The 22578-nt window shown below is 39.6% G+C and overlaps 1 protein-coding gene across 2 annotated transcripts; it reads right to left on the bottom strand.

The window, feature by feature from the left end:
• Positions 1-312: 312 nt before the first annotated feature.
• Positions 313-17477, bottom strand: NAE1 (NEDD8 activating enzyme E1 subunit 1). 2 transcript variants are annotated; one of them, XM_063141115.1, is made up of 20 exons: positions 17398-17477; positions 14418-14521; positions 14269-14329; positions 13944-13974; positions 12960-13031; positions 11986-12065; positions 9924-10033; positions 9396-9505; positions 8589-8651; positions 7950-8013; positions 7270-7361; positions 7114-7173; positions 6891-7024; positions 5569-5644; positions 4019-4058; positions 3422-3508; positions 2513-2605; positions 2041-2155; positions 1913-1962; positions 313-604 (listed from the first exon to the last, which is right to left on the bottom strand). In XM_063141115.1, exons 1-20 carry the CDS (start codon positions 17469-17471, stop codon positions 495-497), a joined length of 1626 nt encoding a protein of 541 aa, XP_062997185.1. In that variant the 5' UTR covers positions 17472-17477; the 3' UTR covers positions 313-494. The 2 variants fall into 2 exon arrangements, with proteins under 2 accessions (XP_062997185.1, XP_062997186.1); XM_063141116.1 differs by lacking the exon at positions 8589-8651.
• Between the last annotated feature and the right edge of the window lie 5101 nt (positions 17478-22578).

The following is a 22578-nucleotide window of genomic DNA, read 5'->3' as shown; positions in this document are numbered from 1 at the left end:
AGCTTCCTTCCTTTGTCCAGCTGGAAGCATCCACTGGATCCCAGTTCTCTCTGGGATCAGGACAGTCTGGATCCAACCCTGTGCATGTATATTGCAAGAACCACTTTTCTTTTTGCACAAAAGCAATTAACAGCAGTTTATTTTGAAAGCAAAACATATTACTTGCTGTACATTTGTTTCAAGTAGGTATTTATTTAACACAATGACTTTCCTGAGTCATATGGGCAAGCTAATAGTCTGTGTAAAAGCCTAAATCCAAAAAAGTGCTTATAACCTAAAGTAATATGAAGAATGGTGATAACAACCTACTCATAGTTTTAAAAATGTATATCTTCCACATTCCAGTGCTTTTTATTAAAATGCAAGATAAAAATATTACAATTTAAAAGAACTTTTAATGACAAAAATACCAAGGAAATCAAATATACCAACAATACTTTACAGAACAAAATGCAAACCAAAGGCAATTACACTTTCAAATGTGCTGGTTTTAGCTACAGCTTGAATGTTGCTGAGGTCTGTGACATGCCGTTGTAAATGTAGGTGTTATTAAAAATTACGAATTGTTTTGTAATGATTTTCACAACCTCCTGGGCAGCAGCTCCTGTAAAATAGCAGGGGAATGGCAACAAAGAAGAAAAAAAGAACTTTGTAACTGAATTGACATGACATTAGAAGTCTAATTACTACAAACCCAAATGCAAGTCTATTAGTTTTATTTTTTTTCTTCAACTACCAGCATCTTATGTCAGAGAACTGGAAACAGCATAGTAAGATGACTTAGCTTAGTGGTCAAACACATGCTTTGCATACAGAACATCCCAGGTTCAACCCTTGGCATCTTCAGTTAAAAGGAAATCAGGTGCTAGAAAACTCTGTTGCTGCTAGTCAGAGTAGACTATACTGGGTTTGATGGACTACAAAGTTCTAAATGTTTTGGTGCCAGGATGTCTTAAAGACCAGCTCCTCCTGTATGAGCCAGCACATAGTTTGTATTTGTCATCTGAGGCCCTGTTATATGCCCTACCACCCAGAGATAAGACAAGATTTTTTGTGGAACTCCTTCGCTAGGGAGACTAGGCTAGCTCCTTCCTTAGATGACTTGTGAAGACATTGTTCTGCCAAGCTTTTAATGGTTAATTTCATTCTCTAATTTTATTGTTGCTCAGTGGGTTTGTTGTAAAAAAAAAAGGGGGGGAGGTTTGCTTCTGCCTTTTGCTCATATTTGATGTATTTTCTTTTTATTCGTTTAGCCTGCTTATACATTGCCTCAAGAATTGTTTGAGTTCAAAGGCAATTTATAATATGCTAAATCAATAAACAACCAACAGATAATGGTGTGATTCAGTATAAGGTAGCTTCATGTATTTATTTTAAAAAAAGAGAGAGTTGAAGCAACTAACTGTATTCCAGTTAGATTTTACCAATTATACACACCCACACCAGCCTGGAATTCCACATTCCTTCAACTTTGCATTTCAATTGGGGAAATGGCAAACACCCCAATCTGGTAATGTGCAAGCTCGGCACCCTCAAAAAGAACACTTAATATAAAGTTGAACGCCCCCCTTGGTATGAACTTGTGTAGTATCTCAGTGAATACATCAAAATACACACAGAACTTAATATTTTTCTTACTTGAACAATGTGCACGTATTGCAAATATTTTAGTTTTAAAAATGTGGTTGTTTGTTTTTATCATGGCAAAGCCAAAAACATTTGTGTAGTGATATCTCCTATCTTTAATTCAACATACGATGTATTCCAAATGTTAATAAAATAGACGCGCGCATTTACAAGTGTTCAAAATTCTACTAATGTAAAAAAACAGAATCCAAAGTGGTAATAATCTTTTCACATGCCAAAAATTTTATAGTTCGGCAGGGACATGTAAAGGTAATAGTATTCTTACCTCCCAAAAATGCTGCAATCATATGTGGCTCAGCAGCTCCATAGCGGCAACTACATAGGAAAAACAGTAATATTTATGAGATCATAACAAGTTCTAGGAAAATGTTGTTTTTCTTTTATAACACTTACAATTCATGGACGTAATCATCCTTCACTGTTACAGGTAATCCATATTCTTGAAGAAAACTATTGAGGCACGATTTCAGTTTTCCAATATCATCCTCCACTTGGTAGTTATAAACACCTGAAAATAATTTTTAAAAGTTATTCATAGAACTAACATTTCAATGAAAATAAGATGCAATTTTTTAAAACAAGAGAACACAGAGGTCCTCCCTCACAATTCTACTGCTTTAGTAAACTTTTACAGTTTGAGTTTTCAAATATACAGAAGTTTAATAACAATATGTGCCACAAACACAACCTGACATACAATTAATCTATACATTTATGAACTATGAATCTAACACTAGATATTATTAAGTTTATACCACAGGGTCCCTTACAGTATTTGTTCAATAAATTATACTACACTAAGAATAAATGGCTACTATTAGGTTTTTATTTATATTATGTGTAGCAACTGGGTAAAATAAATTACCTGGGTATCTGCCATGATGTTTAAAGAATCTATCCACAGCTCGTAACATTAAGTACAGCACCATCTCACTATCCGGATTATCCATATGGGAAACTTCAAGGAAAAACAGAACAATGATCTCTTAATTGTTGAACTAATTTGGAGATGTTTTCATCAATTTTTTTAAAAAACACGAAAATCACACAAACTTATGGCTCCATTAAGACTTTTTCAATGTTTCATGTATGGATAAAATTGAAAATCAGACACTGGAATCCAATACAGTGAAAATTAGACACTGGAATCCAATACAATGTTGCATCTTATTGTTTAGAAGTAACTAAATTAGATCCAGCCCCATCTCTACTAACTAGCAAGAACTGCCAACTTTTACCCCAGATGCTACCCTTGACATTTCCAGTTGAAGCAGGGAATAAAGCAGACACAGCTCCTCTGATCCATTCCTTATGAAATTATATTTGCTGCACCCTGATCTAACAAAATAGTTCCTAAAAATCATTTTCACCATGGACTGGATTAGATATTACACAGAAAAAAGGAAAGCTTTCTCATGAAGCAGCAAAACAAGCTGTACAGGAAGCAACAATTCAGGAATCCTGCCTGTATCTATTCATTTATTTCATTTTTATACTGCCCAATAGCCGAGGCTCTCTGGGCAGTTTACAATTAATCTCTAGGCAGTTTACAATTAAATGTATAATGACATACACAAAGATCAGAACACACCTTTTGGGCTCACTGATTTCCTTTCAACTAAAATCCCAATTCTAGTTTCCATATTACAGCAGAAATGAAGAAATCAGCAGTATAAATCACTCCCTTCCAAGTCTTGAACAGGCCTTAATTTTTGTCCCACTACCACAGATGAAAACACAAAGAAATCTATAGATAATTCAATGATCTCCTTACTTATCTCATCTTTGTTTGAAGTGCTCAACCCATACTCATCAGAAAGAGATCTACACCGTACTACTCGAAGAAATGCTGAGTTACTGCCTAAAAAGGGGGAAAGAAAGAGACGAGAATACAGAAATATTACTTTTTAAAACACAGTACTTAACACAAGGATATTACTTTTTAAAACAAAACTAGATCCTTTAAACTTAATTATTTAAAAGAATATGAATAAACCTGGCATTTATTTTTTAAAAAATCATGTTTATTTTTAGCCACTTAATCTTGTGATTCATGAAATTACTTTAGTTTATTTTAATTACAGAATCATAGAATAGCTGGAAGGGGCCTATAAAGCCATCGAGTCCAACCCCCTGCTGAACGCAGGAATCCACCTTAAAGCGGAAACCATGAAGAGCCACACTATCAGTCTGGGTTGGATGGCCCCATGGTTGGACTCAATATAAGGCAGCTTCCTATGTAGTTACATAGTAATATGCAATGTTTGTGAATTGCGCAGACAGCTTCAGCTATTCGGCAGTACGGAAAAATATATATATAGATGAATAAATAATAACACATTATAATGTAAGGATTAAAAAAACTACTTACAAAGTAATTTTAACTCCCTCTGAGAAATGGATTCTGGTGCCTATGAAACAAAATGCGTGCTTTATTTCAAGTTAACATGCCAATTGTCTAATACCATTGCTTTCTAAATCCCTGTTAAATGATATAATTAAATATTGTTTTAACCCTCCCTGGATGCCATTTCCCTAATTACCTGCCCCTTTGTGGCTTGTCATGTCATCTCAATGACACAACAAGCCACCCCGGCCTATTTTAATCATGTGAACAAGGTCATAAGCTGTTAAGGGGTCAAACAAATCCACCAAATCCTACTTAAAATTATTAGTTGCCATGTCTACAGATACTCAGCTGAGAAAATATTCTGGGCATTTGCTTGAGAAAGAAGTGTAGAGAGTGAAAAAGTATTTTGTCTATTTTTTATAATAGACAAATTATTCACTTTTCTTAATACTACCACAAAGAGTATCAAGGATCTATACTAGTCAATTGCAAAATCATTCACAAAGCTGATTTCCCCCCTCCCCCAGTTAAAATCTTCGTTGTGACTTAGCAAAACCATACTGTTTTTCATCAGAGCAATTGTTTTGCGCAAAACTGACTCATCTGTTTCTTTGGGAGTATTTTGGCACCAGCTACAAGACACTCCCACAGTGCTTCATACCATGTAACAATGTTACAATGCCACCACATAAGAATGTTACAAATAATGAACAATTAGTGCCATTCAGTGGAAGCTGCCCAATAAAGCAGTGTATCACATTTAAGCTCACAAAATATGCTATAAAATTCTGGCTGTGCTGCAATTCCAAAACATATGTTTATTATGCGGACATATGTAAGAGCGACTCAGCAGCTCAAACTCTAGGCCAAACAGTGGTTGATAAATTTACACATTTACAGGGGTCCATATGAACTAGTAACAGCTTACTTTTAAAAAACAAAACAAAACAGTGTGCTAGGGAATTAGCTAAGAAAAACCTGACTCTAGTTGGCATGTTACAAACCAGAAATTCCCAGTTGGCCTTGCTCAAAAATTCAGACGAATAGTAGCATTTTGGGTTTTCAAAAAGGTTTGATACTTGTTATTACCAAAGGGATTCCCCTTTCTTTAGTGCATAAATACTGTATATAGCTATCTAAGACAATAAATCCAAGCCTGACTTCATTCATTCTAAAGATGGTCTCCACGTACACTTGCAAACTTTTTATTTATGTATTAATGACACATCTATACTGTCAGCTATGGCCAACACTAGATGCAATTATACTGACCCACAGGGAAAGCCATACAGGCAGTGGTGCTTTTCAGTGAAGGTTTTCTTGACTTTCCTAAATTGAACTATCCCCCCACTCCCGCCCATCTTATTCATTCTCCTCCACAATAATTTTATTTTTATCTTCCAGGTTGAAGAAGCCACTTGCAATGTCCACGGACCAAGTGATCAAATACAAATTTGTGAACACACATAATGGCTTTTTGGATTGAACCATAAATAGGAGTTATCAATTTCCATGCACTTCCATGTAAAGGAAGAGCAGAGAGATTAAAAACGTAATTTTCATTCACTCACCTTGCCTATCGACTGCAGCATCTTGGCAGCATAGTTACCCACAGCTTCAGCATCTTTCTTCGCTTTGTCACGGTATCTTTAAATGGCGAAAATTAAAACTTCAATAAGACTACTACCAAGGATCTGTATGCTTATTCTACATGGACATTTACACTCCTATTATAGATTAGCAGTGATAAATGAAATGGGAAGACAATAATTGCACTGACTTCCTCCTGGCATCTATTTGAATTAAAATGTATACTTACACGTCAATTATTATTTTATATATGTTTTTGTACACAAGTGGGTATCTCTGTATAAAACAGGAATGTGAGAAATTGCCACTAGGTTAGATCCAGACTTGCCCTTTTGCAAACAGAACTGCTTCCATTCCTGGAGGGAACTGGGATCCAGGCTGGAAGAAGTGAGCAAGGCAGAGATTTTCCCTGATTCTTCCGCCCCCCACCCCATGTACACATTGCTTCCCAAGCTGTTCTGGAGGGTCCCTTAAACTTCCAAAACATCATGGGAGATGGCTCTGAGGGCTGCATGGCAGGTCCAGATTTGGCCTATAGTCCTGAAGTTCTGTACCCTGTTCTAGACAGCTGCTATACCCCATCTTCAATTGTTGTGCAACTCAAGCTTGATCCTGCTAGTTCAATTGGATCTCAGTCCCGGTGTAAGAACGTAAAAAGGATCAGACCAAGGGTCCTTCTAGTCCAGCACTCTGTTCACACAGTGGCTAACCATCTGTCGACCAGGGACCAACAAAGCAGGACATGGTGCCACAGCACCCTCCCACCCATGTTCCCCAGCAACTGGTGGACACAGGCTTACTGCCTCAGATAGTGGAGGTAGCACATAACTATCAAGGTAGATCAAGTGTGCAGATTCAAAACGTCCCAATACAGATTCTGCTCTGTGGGAGGCTCTTGATATGTGCAGCTAACTAAACACATAAGCACTAAGCTATTTCAATGTATACAAATAATTTAATGAAGTATAACGGTATCAAAACTTCAGTTTTACACATAGAAGAGGATAGTGTAAGAAGCCTTGCTTGTTTCAATCTGCTCAAGTTTTTCTATAACAAGGAAGTATAACTGAGTGAGTGGAAAGGGTTTTTTTCTGTTTTGACTATGAGTTATAGGTTTTAAAAATGGTTTGTTAAGACACTTTTAGTGATATTAAGATCCACAGCTTTGGAACTAGTTTATGGGTGACTCTAAGTCCTCAAACAGGCAGCTGACATGAAACTACAGAAAACACTTATATTTCTTGTGGAGGGGGGGCATAACTTGATAATGATATAATATAAAGCTAAAAAACCTAATACTTACACATTTTGCAATTTGATAAATTTACCAGAATCTGCTATCATATCCGGAATTGTGCCCCGGACAGGTAAATTTCCTTGACCCTCTTTTGCTACGAACTCCTTTACAGCTCGAGCCAAAATCCAAAAGGGTGGAGTCTAAGAGTAAACAAAAACATGATCCTGATTTTTTTCTATTCAGAGAAGCAGCATACTGGACATCAACTCAAGCTATATGCATTTATTACCTGCTGTGAGAGATTGATACATCGATCATCATTGAAAATGTCTTCAATAGAACTTGGTATCTATAAGGAAAATCACAGAATATATACATTTCAGCAACTTTTCCAATGAAAGAGTATATATGCAACTAGAATATTTGGAGAGGTATCTTGTCTTACCTTAGTAGCAATTACAGCTGTGTTCACATTTTTAATAGCTTCTTCAAAGTTTTCTTCATCTTCTAGGCCTCCATTTTCATTCTTTAAGATTCCTAGTTATAAATAAATTACCAACTTAGGAATAGAACTTCAACATAAATGTTCTTTACATTTCTTCCCTAAAATTCATGTTAACACATCAGGTTTGCTTAAAGTTTAATGAGTTTCTAGCATACTAGTGTTGTTTATTTGTTGTTTCAACCACCATGGTCATATCAACTTTACAATGCATAGGTAAGCACACAAAGACTTTACAATACAAAGAAGTAAAATATAGAAAAATACTAAAAAGGTTTTCATTAAAAGGTGCCTGCATATATGTAAAAGTTAGTTTTAGTACAAAGAATTAAAATAAGAGACACTACGAATTTTCATTTAAAGGGCCATAAATGTATAGAAGTTAATACTACTGATATATTAGAGTGTCATGTTAAATTTCATCATTACAGTTCGCCATACTGACCTCTATGAATCTTCTCAATTTTTAATAGCAGCATATATTAAACAAAAGGTATCTAAGTGTATATTTTACATGCATCTTTAAACACAATTAACATTCAAGACAAAAATGCAATGCTAGTCAAAAATATACACATACCAACTGCATTTGGTATATTGCCAGAAGCTTTCACTGACATTACCTTGCCGAATCATCTGTCGGAAAGCTTCCTTTTCTTTGTAGTTCTTAGGTATCTGACCACTGTTCTAAATGGAAAATTATATATTTCAATTATGTAAAAACAACATACATTCAATCATTAAAAGCTACTTGAAGGAAATACAACAAGTGAATACTGGGTGTGCATCTGTATTCCAGGACATACCAGGCACTGAATTGGAGAAATTATTTCCATGTTACCACGTGTTGCCTAATCATCTCTCGGAAAGCTTCCTTTTCTTTGTAGTTCCACTGATTTCCTTGGGTCAGATCTACACATGACCAAGTCTACATCCATACTCTTTTTAATTTTACTGCAGTGAAATATACGTATATCTACCCCACTTTTTTCCTTTAAACAAAGCATTCAATGTAGCTTATAACGTTTTTAAAAAATTACATAAAAGCAAAAACCAATATCAAGGTAAACCAGGAGCAAGTTCTTACCTTTAAGAGATAGTTTAAATAATGATAATTTAAAGCAAATGCACAAAGATTACAGCCTTTGTCCTAAAAAATGTAAAAGTGCATAAGCCTCTTTGGAGGGAGGCACTATTCCTATAGTTCTGCAGTATAAAGGATAGATAATCTACTTTAGATTACTACCAAGGTATCTACGTACCTTATTATACCATTGTTCTAGATACTTGGATACAATCACAATCCATGGAATGTGGCTGTGTTCCTGTAAATGCAAAATTAAAGCAAGTATAGCAAAAAAAAATTGGGAAGCTGTGTTGCTGTACAAACTCAATTCACCACACAAATTCAGAGTTGAACAAAAAAGTAGCCAGGTGAACAGAATTGCCTTCAATAACAGTCTCCATAAGGTATTTGCAGCACAGTCCTTTTACTTTGTGAGACAGATCTGAAGAACCTACTTCTAGAAGGTCATATGTGACTTTGCAAATCCCCAGTTAGAGCTGAAGATTCACAGCTTGGCTCTGTATTTGAAAATCCCAAGACTATTCAAATGTAGACGTAACTTTTTTTTTTAAAAAAAAAAAGATCAGATATTTTAGTCATTTTGGGGTTATTCGATCCTTACTGGGCTGGCTGCCATGGTTTTAAGATATTATATTAGAAGTGTGTGGAGAAGGCAAGGCTGTGATAAAGGATTTTGTTCAAAAAGCATGCTTTGTAAATTTTTCCTAGAACAAAACAGGATTCACACTGTTTATCATATGATTTTCTATGGTAGGCTCATTAAAAGCTTCCCCAGAGTTAAATCAGATTTAATTTATAGTAGGTGAACCAACTTGAAAATCTCCAAGACACCCCACCCCCACTTTTTTCTTTTTTCTTTTTAAGAAGAGTCTTTTGTAGGCAGTGCATGCAGTCTGTAATCCAGTTCTTCTAGAATAAATTTGTGAATTGTCTCTAAAGCTTGCGTGCATATTGCGAAGAAGAATACCAAGCTCGAACCAACCTTTTTTTCCATATTATCCAAATCGTAAGACTGAACATGCTCCCTCAATTCTGGAAATGGATTGTCCAGTCTCAGATCATCCAATGCGTTATCTGGGTGAGATTCTACAACTATTGAAAAGTTAAACGTTTTAGTTTGAAACAAAAGCTGAAGACAACATTGAATGATTGCAGCTGAATCTTTAAAATATATAAATTCGTATGGCTATTTAGTATCATATCCTGAAGTTGTAACATACATTACAAAACTATTGGAAAATGGCATATAATGAGAGCTAGTCCATGAGATTTACAATTTGGAAATGGACTATATATTTTTCTTTGCAATCCACTAGGCTAATTTTTGGCTATATTTAGTTCTCAGTAGGTCTTATCTATTTCTTGATGTATTTTTCTGGAATATACAATAATATACCTCACTAACCCAGTAATGTATGATTAAAAGGTCATCCATAGAAGTGACTTCAACACTAAGAGATGGACACTGAAAGTTAAAGGGGAACTTTTCATTACTAAATAAATATCTTACCTGGGTGTTCTTTAATAATGATTCTCAGATATCCTATTAATCCATAAGTTCTGCAAACTAACAGTGGGATGCTGTAATTCCAGAGAACTTCAGCTAGCCGGAGCATTGTACTGAAAAACATATAGTAAGGGGTCAGAATGAAATAACAATGAGTGGAAGGAATATAGTCACTAGCACTATTCCACAAGTGTTTGCACAGTGCTAGAATACATAGGTTCTATAAGCAGTTTTCATGCATGCAGAAGCACTTGTGCAAATGGAAGAACAATGTTGCACTGAGTTTCTCTTTCCTCATGCAATACTCTAGTGTGTTTACAACAGTACATCTTGGCCCTGTGGGGAAGAAGAAGGACCGAGGGGACAGGAGCAGGCAGAAGTAACATCGGGGCCTGCTCCTGCTGGACTCTTCCCCCCCCCCCACAGGGCAAACTGCCATCTTGGCCCTGTGGGGAAAGAAGAAGGACCGAGAGGACAGGAGCAGGCAGAAGTAACATCGGGGCCTGCTCCTGCTGGACTCTTCCCCCCCCCCCCCACAGGGCAAACTGCCATCTTGGCCCTGTGGGGAAAGAAGAAGGACCGAGGGGACAGGAGCAGGCAGAAGTAACATCGGGGCCTGCTCCTCCTGGACTCTCTCTCTCTCTCCTCCCTCCCTCCCTCCCTCCTTGACTCCTTTTCCTTGTGTGTCATGTCTTTATTAGATTGTAAGCCTGAGGGCAGGGACTGTCTTTTTTGCTAAGTGTAAGCCGCTCTGAGAGCCTTTTTTGGCTGAGGAGCGGGGTATAAGTATGATAAATAAATAAAATAAATAAATAAATAAAAGATAATTTCCATGTGTAGATCTACAACTCATTAGTTCCCGTGTTTAGTCCTAAATATTTTTTACTGTGGAATTCCACTGAATTTAGTGGGATGTCTCAATAAACAGGCTTAGGACTGTTCTGCACAATTACTAACTCAAACTGCATTTCTGATCCTATTAATAGCAATATATTTCTGTTGAATATGACGGTATAAAGTTATGCTAGACAGATTAAGCAGAACCTCAAAAAGTATTATTTATCTGTTATTTGTGTGCCCTGTCTTTCCATTAAAAAAAATCCACAAATAAGCAATATAAAAATCATCCCCAAAATCAAAAAAATATAAAAAAGGTAGCCAGTTAAAGCATAATTAAATTATACACTAAAATGCAGGGCAAAAGAGAAAAATAATTTTATTTCAATAGGCTAGCACTTGTTTAAATAAGAAGGCTTTTCTTGCCTGGTGGTAGAAGGGCATCAACAAAGCGTCATAGGTGAGTTCCCCACAGTAGGGAACTCCAAAGTATCTTAAATAATTGAAATGTATTTCAAAATAAAATAGATAAAAATATCACACCAGATTTTTGTGAATCAAATCCATCCATTATGCAAATACAGAACACATTTCTCATAAAGTATTCCCTTATGAGGAATGGTAGGTTAACAAGTTGATTAACGTGGGCTAAAACGGGAGGTAGTACATATGCAGAAACAGGGCTTGATCAAGACCACTTTTAAGCATTTAGCAACAAATGCAGGCTTGCAAACTCCGGCTGCTGCTTCTCTCCTGCAAAGTAGTTAGGAGTGATGGAAGAAGCAGCTCTTGGGAGGGGTGTTCCCTGCCTGCCACTTTCCCCCTTCAACTCCCCACCCATTTGGTTGCCACACATGTGTCAGGTGAGGAAGAACAGCTGGAGAGAAAGGATGAAAGGGCCACCATTTCTTCCTTGCAAATTCTGCTCCCATCCCTCTGTAGTGATGTGGCATCTTAAGTTCCTAGAACACCTAGTTTAGCCCTGATTAGTCCATTTCAAAGTCAACAGTACATTTTCTTGATTTCACTGGAATGGCAAAAGCTGGAGAAAAAGATCTGTGTAAATGGTTAACAATAAGGAAAAGTGATTTTTTTATATAAGAATTAAAAGTTAAAAACAAAAACAAAACACTATCTTTAACATAATTTACATTTTCGCAGAATATGTCTTCAAAACAATACTTGTGTCTTAGATGAAGCCGATATTACCAAGCTGATTCCTGCTTACCTCTCTGGGAGTTGAGATGCAATCACTACATTAAACCGACAGAAAAATGAAGGATCATTGTCTAGAAGTTTATCTGGATTCTTGAGAAAACACAAAAGATACACACACATATTGGATAAAGCAATGAACACAAAAAAATGCAAAATTAAAGCGTTTTCACATCTGGCTAGGTGCCTCTTTTCCTGAATTGCAAACATTTTTTAATATCTGAAGTTAATCTTTTTTTTCATAAATGGCACCAATATAGACAAATCAACCCCTGGAAATGAATGTCCCTCATCTCCAAACTGGCATACATCACCAGCAAGGATAGGGTGAAGAGCCTCTTCAACACAGACTGCACCACATCAGTCTGCACTGATATGCACGCAACAACCCATGGGTTGGTGAAGCTGCACTGGAATGAGTACTCTGCCTCCTGCCTACCCACCGCTTCAGCTTTGCATCCAGTTTCCAAAACATCCCAGGAACACTCCATTCCTGAGTTATGTGGCATGACAAGTGAACCCAGAACTTGCATCATTCACACTATGCTGAACTGAACTGATAGTGTGGATGCGTATTGGCCAGGGTTTGCTGCCACACACAATCCTCCTTCCACACTCTGCTTAAAGCTAAATTAACAGCAGAAGCTAGCCTATCTTTGGAGTAAATCTATTTCTTTGTGATCATCAATAGAGGTAGCATGAACAGGATTTGCTGCTCAACATAAGGACAATGATGACTTTTGACATAGGGCTGTACTGCAGTATGATCCAATGGCACTAAGCAATGTGTGTGTGTGTATATGTGTGTGTGTGCTTGTGGGGTGGAAGAATGCTACAATTACGCTGGCTTTACTCAAATCATTTCCCCACACTTCCCCTTCTCTAATCATGTGTTACTATTATAAGTAGTACGGACGTGCAACCTACGCTTTTATATTTTCCCAATATGGTAATGCACTCGTGAATACAGAAACACTTGGTACAAACCTCTTCCACAAAATTTCCTGAGACATCATTATTCAATTCTTGTAACAGTTCTGTAGTGCACTGGGCTCGATTCTGTTTAAAAATAACAACAATATAACAGTATCTAACACTAACAATAAACATAGGAATTAGATTGCTGCAGAAGCAATCCTATGCAAGCTTACCTGAGAATAAACTCCACTGATTACAGTGGAACTTTTTCCTAAGTAAATGGGCACAGAATTGGATTGTATGTTAAGGGGCTCTTCACGCAACATGCTAGCCCACCCTCAGTGGTCGAGCATGGCTTGTTTTGAAGCATGAGTTGCTTGTTGAACCATGGGTTAGTGTGTTGCCTGAACACAACCACGGTGGCTCATTAACCAAGAGGTGTGGCTTATTTTCTTAAACAAGCCGCCTTGAGAACCCATGGTTTGTTGTTGGGTTGTTCAGGGTGGTTAGCAAGTCACACTGCATGGTTAACAAGCCACCCTGACTGCATTCAGACAATATGCTAACCCACGGTTCAAAACAACCCACACTCAAGCCCCTATATTTCCCAAACTCAAAGTGTCCATTGTTAACTGCTTACTGTGGTCAGAGAGATCTGAACGGAATTATCTTAATAAAGAACAGGGGAGAGTGACTGATAGGATCTGCTATTCTGAAAACACAAGACATTGGTTGCTTTGCGGTGATGTCCTAGAATGTTCAGGAGTAAACACAAAGGGCCTAGAAACAGAAGAGGCAATGAATGTGCTGTTGATGGAACATAGTCCTGAGAGAGGCATGCTCTTCTTCCTTATGGGCACTTACATCATATGGCCAGGTTAGGGTGGGTGGGGACAGACTGATCACAGTTCAGTAGGACCCACTGCCCTACACATGCTGGTCGCTATGGTGAAAAATGAACCAATTAGAATAAACCCTTCCATGCATTTGTTTGGATAGTCGGGGTTTTTGCTTCTTTTTTTTTTTAGTAAAGCACATTAATTTTTTTCTTACCTGGCCAATATTGCTTCTTTGCAGGAAAAAACTAAAAAGAAAAAAGAAAAAAAAGAAAAGAAAAAAAGAAAGAAGAAAAGAAAAAAAAGTCATTCCTTTAAGAGTTTTTCTGCGATGAAACATTTCTGGAAGCCAAACACGAATTGTTAAGTTTTGGTAAAATTCCATCTCAGTGACTTTTAGTCACTTATGGATGTTTTCAGTTTCTATACATTTCAATTTTTTGAATTACGTTGCCTGTGCAGAATACATTTTTATATGATTCCATATTTCATAGTTTTCATATTGATGAAAATGTACTAAACAGTTGTAAAACACACATTACCTGTTTCCAACATCTTCACCAGTGACTTGGTTCCCATCTACAATTGTAAACGATCCCACACCTTGAAGAAAAAAAAAATTGACCTTGTACAAAAGAACAGTTCTTATATTTAAATATATAGAGAGAGAGAGATTTGTTTTTATTTATACCTGGTAGAACTAAGTTTTTGAGGATCTCTGTTCCTGTGGCGGTTGCATTTATCATGCAAACATGAGCAGATTCTAAAGCTTCTTGCCCATGGTCACCCCATAACCTGTGACAAAAAAAATTAAAAAAATACAGACATGAAGGTATTTCAAATCCAATTTTGGGAAGTTGATGCATCACTAATGTAAGTTTTAGAATATGACCACTAAGTATTATCACAATGTACGTGAGCCTCTCTGGGGAGGGCATTGTACACATAGGATGAAAAGACGCTCTGCTTCGTACCCTGCTTCACCTGGTGGAGATACCTGGAAGAGTGCCTCTAGAAATGATCTTCTGGTCTGGTGATTGGTGGGAGATTCAGGACAGATAAAAGGAAGTACTTCTTCACATAGCACATAGTTAAAACTATGGAATTCGCTACCGCAAGATATAGCGATGGCTGCCAACTTGGATTGCTTTAAAAGGCAGTTGGATAAATTCCTGGACGCTATCTATGGCTGCTAGTCCTGATGTCTAAATACTACCTCCAGTATCAGAGGCAGTAAGGCTATACATACCAGATGCTGGGGAGCATGGGCAGGAGGATGCTGTTGTACCCGAGTCCAATTTGTGGGTTCCTGGCTGACAGCTGGTTGGCCACTGTATGAACAGGGTGCCGGACTAGATGGACCCATGGTCTGATCCAGGATGGCTCTTATGTTCTTATGAGGTATATCTGGGAGGAGATGATCCTTCAGGTAACCTCGCCCCAAATTGTTTAGCGCTTTAAAAGCTAATACCAACACTTTGAATTGGGCCCGGAAATGGACTGCAAACTAGGAAATGGACTGCAAGCTAGTGCAGATCACAGAGCACTGAATAAGATCACATCGACCAGTCCCCATTTACACTCACTGCTGCATTTTGGACCAGCTGAAGTTTCCAGACAGCTTTCAAAGACAGCCCCATGGATAACACAAATGAAAGGAGACCACAATGTGGATAACTAGGCTATCTCTACCCAGATACAGTCTGTTAGTATACCAGCCTAAGCTGATAAAAGGTGCTCCACATCACTGAAGCCACCTGTGCCTCTAATGACAGTACTGGATCCAAGAGCATCTCCAAACTACGAACCTGATCCTTTACGGGGAGTGCAACCCCCCCGCCCCCCAGAACAAGTTGAACGCCACTTAGCCAGTGTATATCTATTAATATATTCAAAACCATCTTGGAAAGCTTTATACTTAAAAGGCGGCCGACAAATATTTTAAATAAATAATTATAACGACCATCTGGAATCAAAACGATTCAGAGAGAGAGAAGTCGTCAAATGAAGCTGTTCTTCAGCTGCTAAATGAACAGCACCAGGGTCCAGTTCAAAAGCTGGCAATCAAAGAGCGGAGATCATGCTGTCTGTATGATTTTATCTGTATGCCGCCCTGAGATCCCAGTGATATAGGGCAGGATATAAATGTTTTTAATAAAAAAGTAATAAAAGAAATTGAAAGTAAAACAATTGCCTTGCTGAATCAAATCATGGTCTTCTGAGCCTAGCATTCTGTTTCCAGGAATACAGGTATAGGACAAAAGCAAAGGCCAAATTTGATTTTATTTATTTATTTATTTATTTATTACATTTTTATACCGCCCAATAGCCGAAGCTCTCTGGGCGGTTCACAAAAATTAATTTAGCAGATAATAGAGATGTATGGCTGTTTCGAAACATGCAACTTCCATTTATTGATGATACATCAGCACCAAAAGGGTTAAAAGGGTGATTAATGACCCGATTTTGGGTCAGCCTGCTGATCAAAGGGCTCATATGGGGGAATGATACGAAAAGGTATTTTTGCAAAATAAATAAATAAAATACAGGGAGCCACATTGATCTGTTAATTAAAGAAATACCCAAAAGCATAATAGTGATCTTTGGACCAACTAAGAAATCACAAATAAGTGAGCATGTTTTTTAGTTCACTGAAATTGCTTTTCAGGCTGGATTTTAACGGGGGGGGGGGGGGAAACGAAACGAAAACAAAGCAAAAGGGGAACAGGGAGAAAGCGCTATTGTGATATTGCTTATTTACCCTTTATTGTTTTAATGGCTCAGCAGAGCTGAATGGAGGCACAGCCTGGCATTTGCCAACAGCCAGAGGATGAAGGGGCTACTTGGAAGTTGAAATCTTGCTCCCAGGAAGAACAACATGCCAAGGGAAAGACTAACCAGGCATCCTCTATTGACCAGAGAAGGAACAATTGCTCCAATGCTAGTTTTCCTCGTTTCTCCCCATTCCTTTCCCCTTTCATATCATGTTTATTAAGCCAGGAGCCTGCGGGCAAGGCCTGTTTCACCTTTAAATATCCGTACCATGTTTCAAAAACGGTACTTGTTACTTATAATTAAAATTAATCGTGTATTAATTTACTACAGCTATATGTAAATATCAAACCCTTCCTCCCAAGGGACTCGGGGTGAAGTCTTCCCCTTCCCATTTTATCCTCACAACAAGCCTGTGAAGTAGGACACAGGGGGGGGGGGGAGTGAGTGAGCGAGTCCCCAAGTGCGCCTCCTCTTCGAATGGGAAACCCCACTATCCCCAGTGCTAATCAAGCACTCTAACCACTAGCCCACACTGCTTTAGCGAAGCAGTGTGTTAAAAGGGTGCTTCGTAAAAAATAAATAAAAGGTGCTTTGTTTGGGTTTTAAACCGTAAGAAGAGAGGCCTAGCGAGGGCTGGAAAAGACGGAAGGAGGCACCCCGGCCCGGGTGCTGCTGCCGGGAAAGGCCCCAGGAGGAAACTAGGGCAAGCCGTGGGGCGTCCCTAGGCAACAGCAAGGAAGGACCCTGCCCGGGATGGGGGGTGACCCCTTCCCCAAGCCGCTGCCGCTGCCGCCGCCGCCGCCGCCGCCTCCTCCTAGCGCAGAGGCGCGACGGGAGCCGCTCTCCGGCCTTGCTCGCAGCTGCAACCCCCGTCCCCCCTCGCCCAAGAGGCCGACCTGAGCTGCCGGTCGTAGCGCTGCTCCTTCATGCTGACTCTGCCCTGCTGGGACTGCACCGCCGCCGACGCCATGATGATGCCCGCTCGCTCGCTCGCCCGCCCCCGCACTTCCTAAGCCATCCTGAAGAGGGCGCCCCAACGCGCCGCGTCCGCGCCTGTGCGGGCCCAGGTCTCTCGGGTCTCCTTGCAGGGCCTTTTTCATCCAGCCGCCCCTGACCGGCCGGATTTTATTTCCCCTCCCCGGGCTGTGCGGTGACTTAAGGTTGCAGCTGCGAGCATTTTGCATTGCGGCAGCTCTGTCGGAGCAGGCGAAAAGGACGGGTTCCCCCCCCCCCCCACACACCCGATCTGCGCTCCGCCACTGCGATGCTGTTGGACCATTTCAATGTAAATGTTCCATTAAAATATCGTTTGTAGACTAAGCTGTATAGAATTAGCGAATTCCTTTGTTTCATGAGTGATTATGAGTTGCACCTCCTGGACCTCGTGTGTGTTTGCACAGAGGCAAGTCCCACAGAGTTACTCCTAGGGAGCTTCGGCTATTGGGCGGTATAAATTATTATTATTATTATTATTATTATTATTATTATTATTATTATTATTTATATAGCACCATCAATGTACATGGTGCTATACAGAGTAAAACAGTAATAGCAAGACCCTGCTGCATAGGCTTACATTCTAATAAAATCATAATAAAACAATAAGGAGGGGAAGAGAATGCAAACAGGCACAGGGTAGGGTAAACAGGCACTGGGTAGGGTAAAACTAACAGTATAAAGTCAGAACAAAATCAAGTTTTAAAAGCTTTAGGAAAAAGAAAAGTTTTTAGCTGAGCTGTAAAAGCTGCGGTTGAACTTGTAGTTCTCAAATGTTCTGGAAGAGCGTTCCAGGCATAAGGGGCAGCAGAAGAAAATGGACGAAGCCGAGCAAGGGAAGGAGAGACCCTTGGGCAGGCGAGAAACATGGCATCAGAGGAGCGAAGAGCACGAGCGGGGCAATAGTGTAAGATGAGAGAGGAGAGATAGGAAGGAGCAATAAATGCAATAAATATAATAATAATAAAAAATAGGTCAGTGCATATGGGATGAGCCTGCTATGTCATAGTAAAGAGATTATTTATGATGAGGAAGTGTTCCCTCTTTCTCAACCTCCTTATCTCGTGTCGCTTTTTCTTTCTTTCATAGAATCATAGAAGAGCAGAGTTGGAAGGGGCCTACAAGGCCATCGAGTCCAACCCCCTGCTCAATGCAGGAATCCACCCTAAAGCATCCCTGACAAAGGGCTGTCCAGCTGCCTCTTGAAGGCCTCTAGTGTGGGAGAGCCCACAACCTCCCTAGGTAACTGGTTCCATTGTCGTACTGCTCTAATAGTCAGGAAGTTTTTCCTGGTGTCCAGCTGGAATCTGGCTTCCTTTAACTTGAGCCCGTTATTCTGTGTCTTGCACTCTGGGAGGATCAAGAAGAGATCCCGGCCCTCCTCTGTGTGACAACCTTTTAAGTATTTGAAGAGTGCTATCATATCTCCCCTTTCTTTCTCAGGCTTTGTATTTGCTGTGCCAGAACACTCTTCCTCATTCTGGGAATTTCAGCAACCATTAAATGATCCAACAGTAATGTTTGAGATTTATTGTCTTCTGTGATATATGCTTTTGTGGGTGGTTTTCCCTGGTTAAGCTGACTGTATATTTCACTTGTGCTCTGAGGGCACATGATCTGGGTATCTTGCTAAAGTTAGGCAGGACTGGAGCTGGTCAGTCCTTGATGGGAATTTGACTGTATGGACATCCCATACATACCGTTTTGAGTTCCATGGAAGAAGAAAGGCAGGATACAAATGTACATAATAATAAATAAGTAATCAGAAGAGAACTAACAATGAACACAATCCCATTTAATTCAATTATTTTCCTGCAGTTTTTTTAAAAAAAATATCACTAAGCAAATGCTTTTTATATAACTGAATTATATATAATTTTTATTTTATTTATTTATCGTCATTTCTATATTGCCCAATAGCCGAAGCTCTATGGGCGGTTCACAACAATTCACAACATAAAATATGGCATAAAATATTAAATATACAAAATTTAAAAACAATTTAAAGAGCTAAAATCAATTCCAATAAAATACTAGACCTGTTCAAACAGCTGGCATAAATGCCCCATCATATGCTATTTAAATGCCTGGGAGTACATTTATATCCCACTTTTTCCCTTTTTCAAGGAACCCAAGGCAACTTATATGTTTGTCCTCCTCTCCATTTTATCCTCACAACAACCCTGTGAAATAGGCTAGACCACACCATGTGTAAAAGAGCCAATTTCAATCCTGTAAGGAATCCGGAAGCAGAAACCCTGGCAAGGATACAGGATTTAGCCTCATGTAGAGAAGGCCTGAGAGTCAGTGAGTAGCCCAAAGTCACCCAGTGAGCTTCATGGCTGAGTGGTGACTAGAACTTGGATCTCCTGAGTTCCATTCCAACACTGTTCTTGTTTGATCTTTACTGATTTTCTCAAAACAGGTGCATTCTCATGGGGCAATATACATTAAGGCTACAATCCTAAACTCTTACTAGTGATCAAGCTTCATTGGACACAGTGGAATTTACTTCCAAGTAAACATATATTAAAAAGGTTTTTTGGTTTTTTAAAAAGAAATAAATACAACTGAACAGCATCTGATCTTTAAATCTAGTGCATCCAATTTTGGGGAGATGATACTTATTCATAGTATGACCTCACAATCAAGAAATTGATTGGTTTGCTTATACCTTCCTTTAGTTCATAACTTGAACAAGTACTGTAGCTAGTGCAGAGTATCAATAATTCCCATGTAACCTAAGGGGCAAGACACTGTACGAGAATAAGATACTATTTCAGAAATGTGAGTGGAGAGAATTCTTGAGCACAGAATATTTAGCACAGTGCAATGGATGTTCTCCTAACAGCCCATGGAAATGAATGGAGGCTGTGTAAGAGTGTTGGGGGGGGGAAGCAAAATGCACAAAAAGAAGAGGTTCTGGAGCAAATTCTTTTATTTAATTTATTTTTATTTATTTATTACATTTTATACCGCCCAATAGCCAAAGCTCTCTGGGCGGTTCACCAAAATTAAAACCATGAAAAGCACAACAAAACAAGCAATGAATTTTAATAAAAGCATTAAAACTACACCTTTTCAGGCCACACCGAAAAGATGCATCTTCACCTTTCTAAAGGCCAAGGGAGTGGTAGTGGGGGCAAACATAGTTCTTGAGGGAGTGCTTTCCATAGTTTGCGAGCAACTCCAGAGAAAACCCTTCCATGTGTGCCCAACAGACAGGCCTCCACGGGTAATGGTGCCCTCGAAAGGGCCTCTGCTGCAGATCTTAATATTGGGGCAGGTTCGTAGGAAGATGGGTGGTCTCTTAGAAATGAGGGCTTTGAAGGATAAAACCAACTCCTTGAATTGTGTCCAGAAAACAATTGCGCTGTTGCTAGACCAGGGTTTAGCCCGGTGCGAGGCCTGGGCTCGTCCCTGTGTGTCCAGATGACGCACAGGGGATCCTGGGCTCAGACAGGGCTCAAATCTCCCTGGCCCCGGGGTAACCAGCACCGCTTGTGGCCTGGTATTTCCCACTGTCTCAGGCTGAGCCCAAGACTGCAGGCGTGTAGACTGGTCCGCCGCTTTTCCTAGCTACCGCAATTACTCGCAAGTAGCCGGGGAAAGCGGTGGATGGTGTGCAGCGCTCCACAGGAGCGCTGCGGCCATCAGGGCAGGGGGGGTGAGATCGGGGGGGGGAATCGGAGCCATGGGAGATGGGGGGGAACCGGAGATCGGGGGCGGGGCAATCGGAGATCACGAGGGGGGGAAACCAGAGATTGCGGGGGGAATCATGGCCTGTGGGGGAAATCGGGGGCGGGGAACCATGTTTTTAATAAAAAAAAACCTACCTTTGCCGCTGGTGCGCTCCTGCGCACCCGGCCCTTTAAGGCTTGAACAAAATGGAGGACGCGACGGGGCTTTCCTTTACCCCGTCGCGTCTGACGTGTGGAAAGGAGAGACAGCCCACGCTACTTCTGGCATGCGCTGGCCCCTCATCACCGGATTTTAAGGTTGGTCTAGCAAAGCCCTTGGTCTTTCAGGACAGGTACAGTATGTGCCACCCTACTCTTAGCCCCAGCCAACATGGCTAATAGTCAGGAATGCTGGGAGTTCTTGAACAAAAAATCTTGAGGGCGCTAGACTGCCTACTCCTGATATAGCTTATTAGGAGAAACAAATTCTTCAATAAGTTATCTCTTCTTACAAAGACAGTCCATTGGATTGAGGATAAAACAAACATGACTGCATGTTCATTTTCATGGTGCATAAATGTCTTTGAAATCTTGTTCTGATTAATTTTAGATCATATGTTTTCCTTAAATTCATGTTCTTTTTTTTAAAAAAAAAATATGTGCATTTTCTAATAAGAAAAATATATACATCTGAATATATAGCATGACTTTTTAGAATTTGACCAGCATTTCCCTACATCTCTCTACAACTGACACAGCTGTGCTATGAAAGTCCTGATCACCATCTGAATCTGTTTCTTACACACTGGGTGAGGTGATCGGCCCTTCTTTAACATAGTTGGGTTCATAGGGGACGTAAACCAACAAGATGCTATCCTGCATGACCCACATTTAAATGAATGGGATGTGGACAAGAGTGCTATCGGTGTTGCACAGGAAAACATCCTAATGGATTGTGCCCCACAATTGCTTCCATGTATACTTCAGAGGTTGCAGGTCAAATGGGTGTTTCTCATTAATCTACTCAGAACAAGTTATTTTATGATATGTCATTCTTCAGTAAGAGATAACGAATATGGAAGGAACCAAAACCTTATTTCTAAACTAAATTACCTCTGTTCAAGGACAGGTCAGCCCCCAAAGCAAAAAAACAAGATCCCCTCCACCCTTCTGGGCTGATGGAGCATCTTTTTTTTTTATTTTAGCCATGCTGGTAAGCCAGGAAAGACTCTGATGTCTAAGAAAGCACACATGCGTCCTGCCGTAAGGTGTGGCAGTCAGTAAATAATGTCCCCAAGAGTGTGTCCACACACAGTAAGAACCCAAGGCATTCCCACCATTGCAGTAAAGTTTTCCCCTTGCTTATGATTCTAAATTTATAGGCAGTGGCAGGGCCGGGGA

The sequence above is a fragment of the Elgaria multicarinata genome, chromosome 14 (genome assembly GCF_023053635.1).
Source record: "Elgaria multicarinata webbii isolate HBS135686 ecotype San Diego chromosome 14, rElgMul1.1.pri, whole genome shotgun sequence".
NCBI classification, from domain to species: Eukaryota; Metazoa; Chordata; class Lepidosauria; order Squamata; family Anguidae; genus Elgaria; species Elgaria multicarinata.
The sequence above is the reverse complement of the archived record's forward strand: the minus strand, read 5'-3'. Positions and strand labels throughout refer to the sequence as shown.

Coding starts and splice junctions, on each gene's coding strand:
- NAE1 (XM_063141115.1), bottom strand. CDS start 17,471: ATGGCGTCGGCGGCGGTGCAGTCCCAGCAGGGCAGAGTCAGCATGAAG. Junction 13,975..14,268: donor GGTGAAGATGTTGGAAACAG/GTAATGTGTGTT, acceptor TTTTCTTTTTAG/TTTTTTCCTGCAAAGAAGCA. Junction 4,059..5,568: donor TGCTGCAGTCGATAGGCAAG/GTGAGTGAATGA, acceptor TTTGTTTCATAG/GCACCAGAATCCATTTCTCA.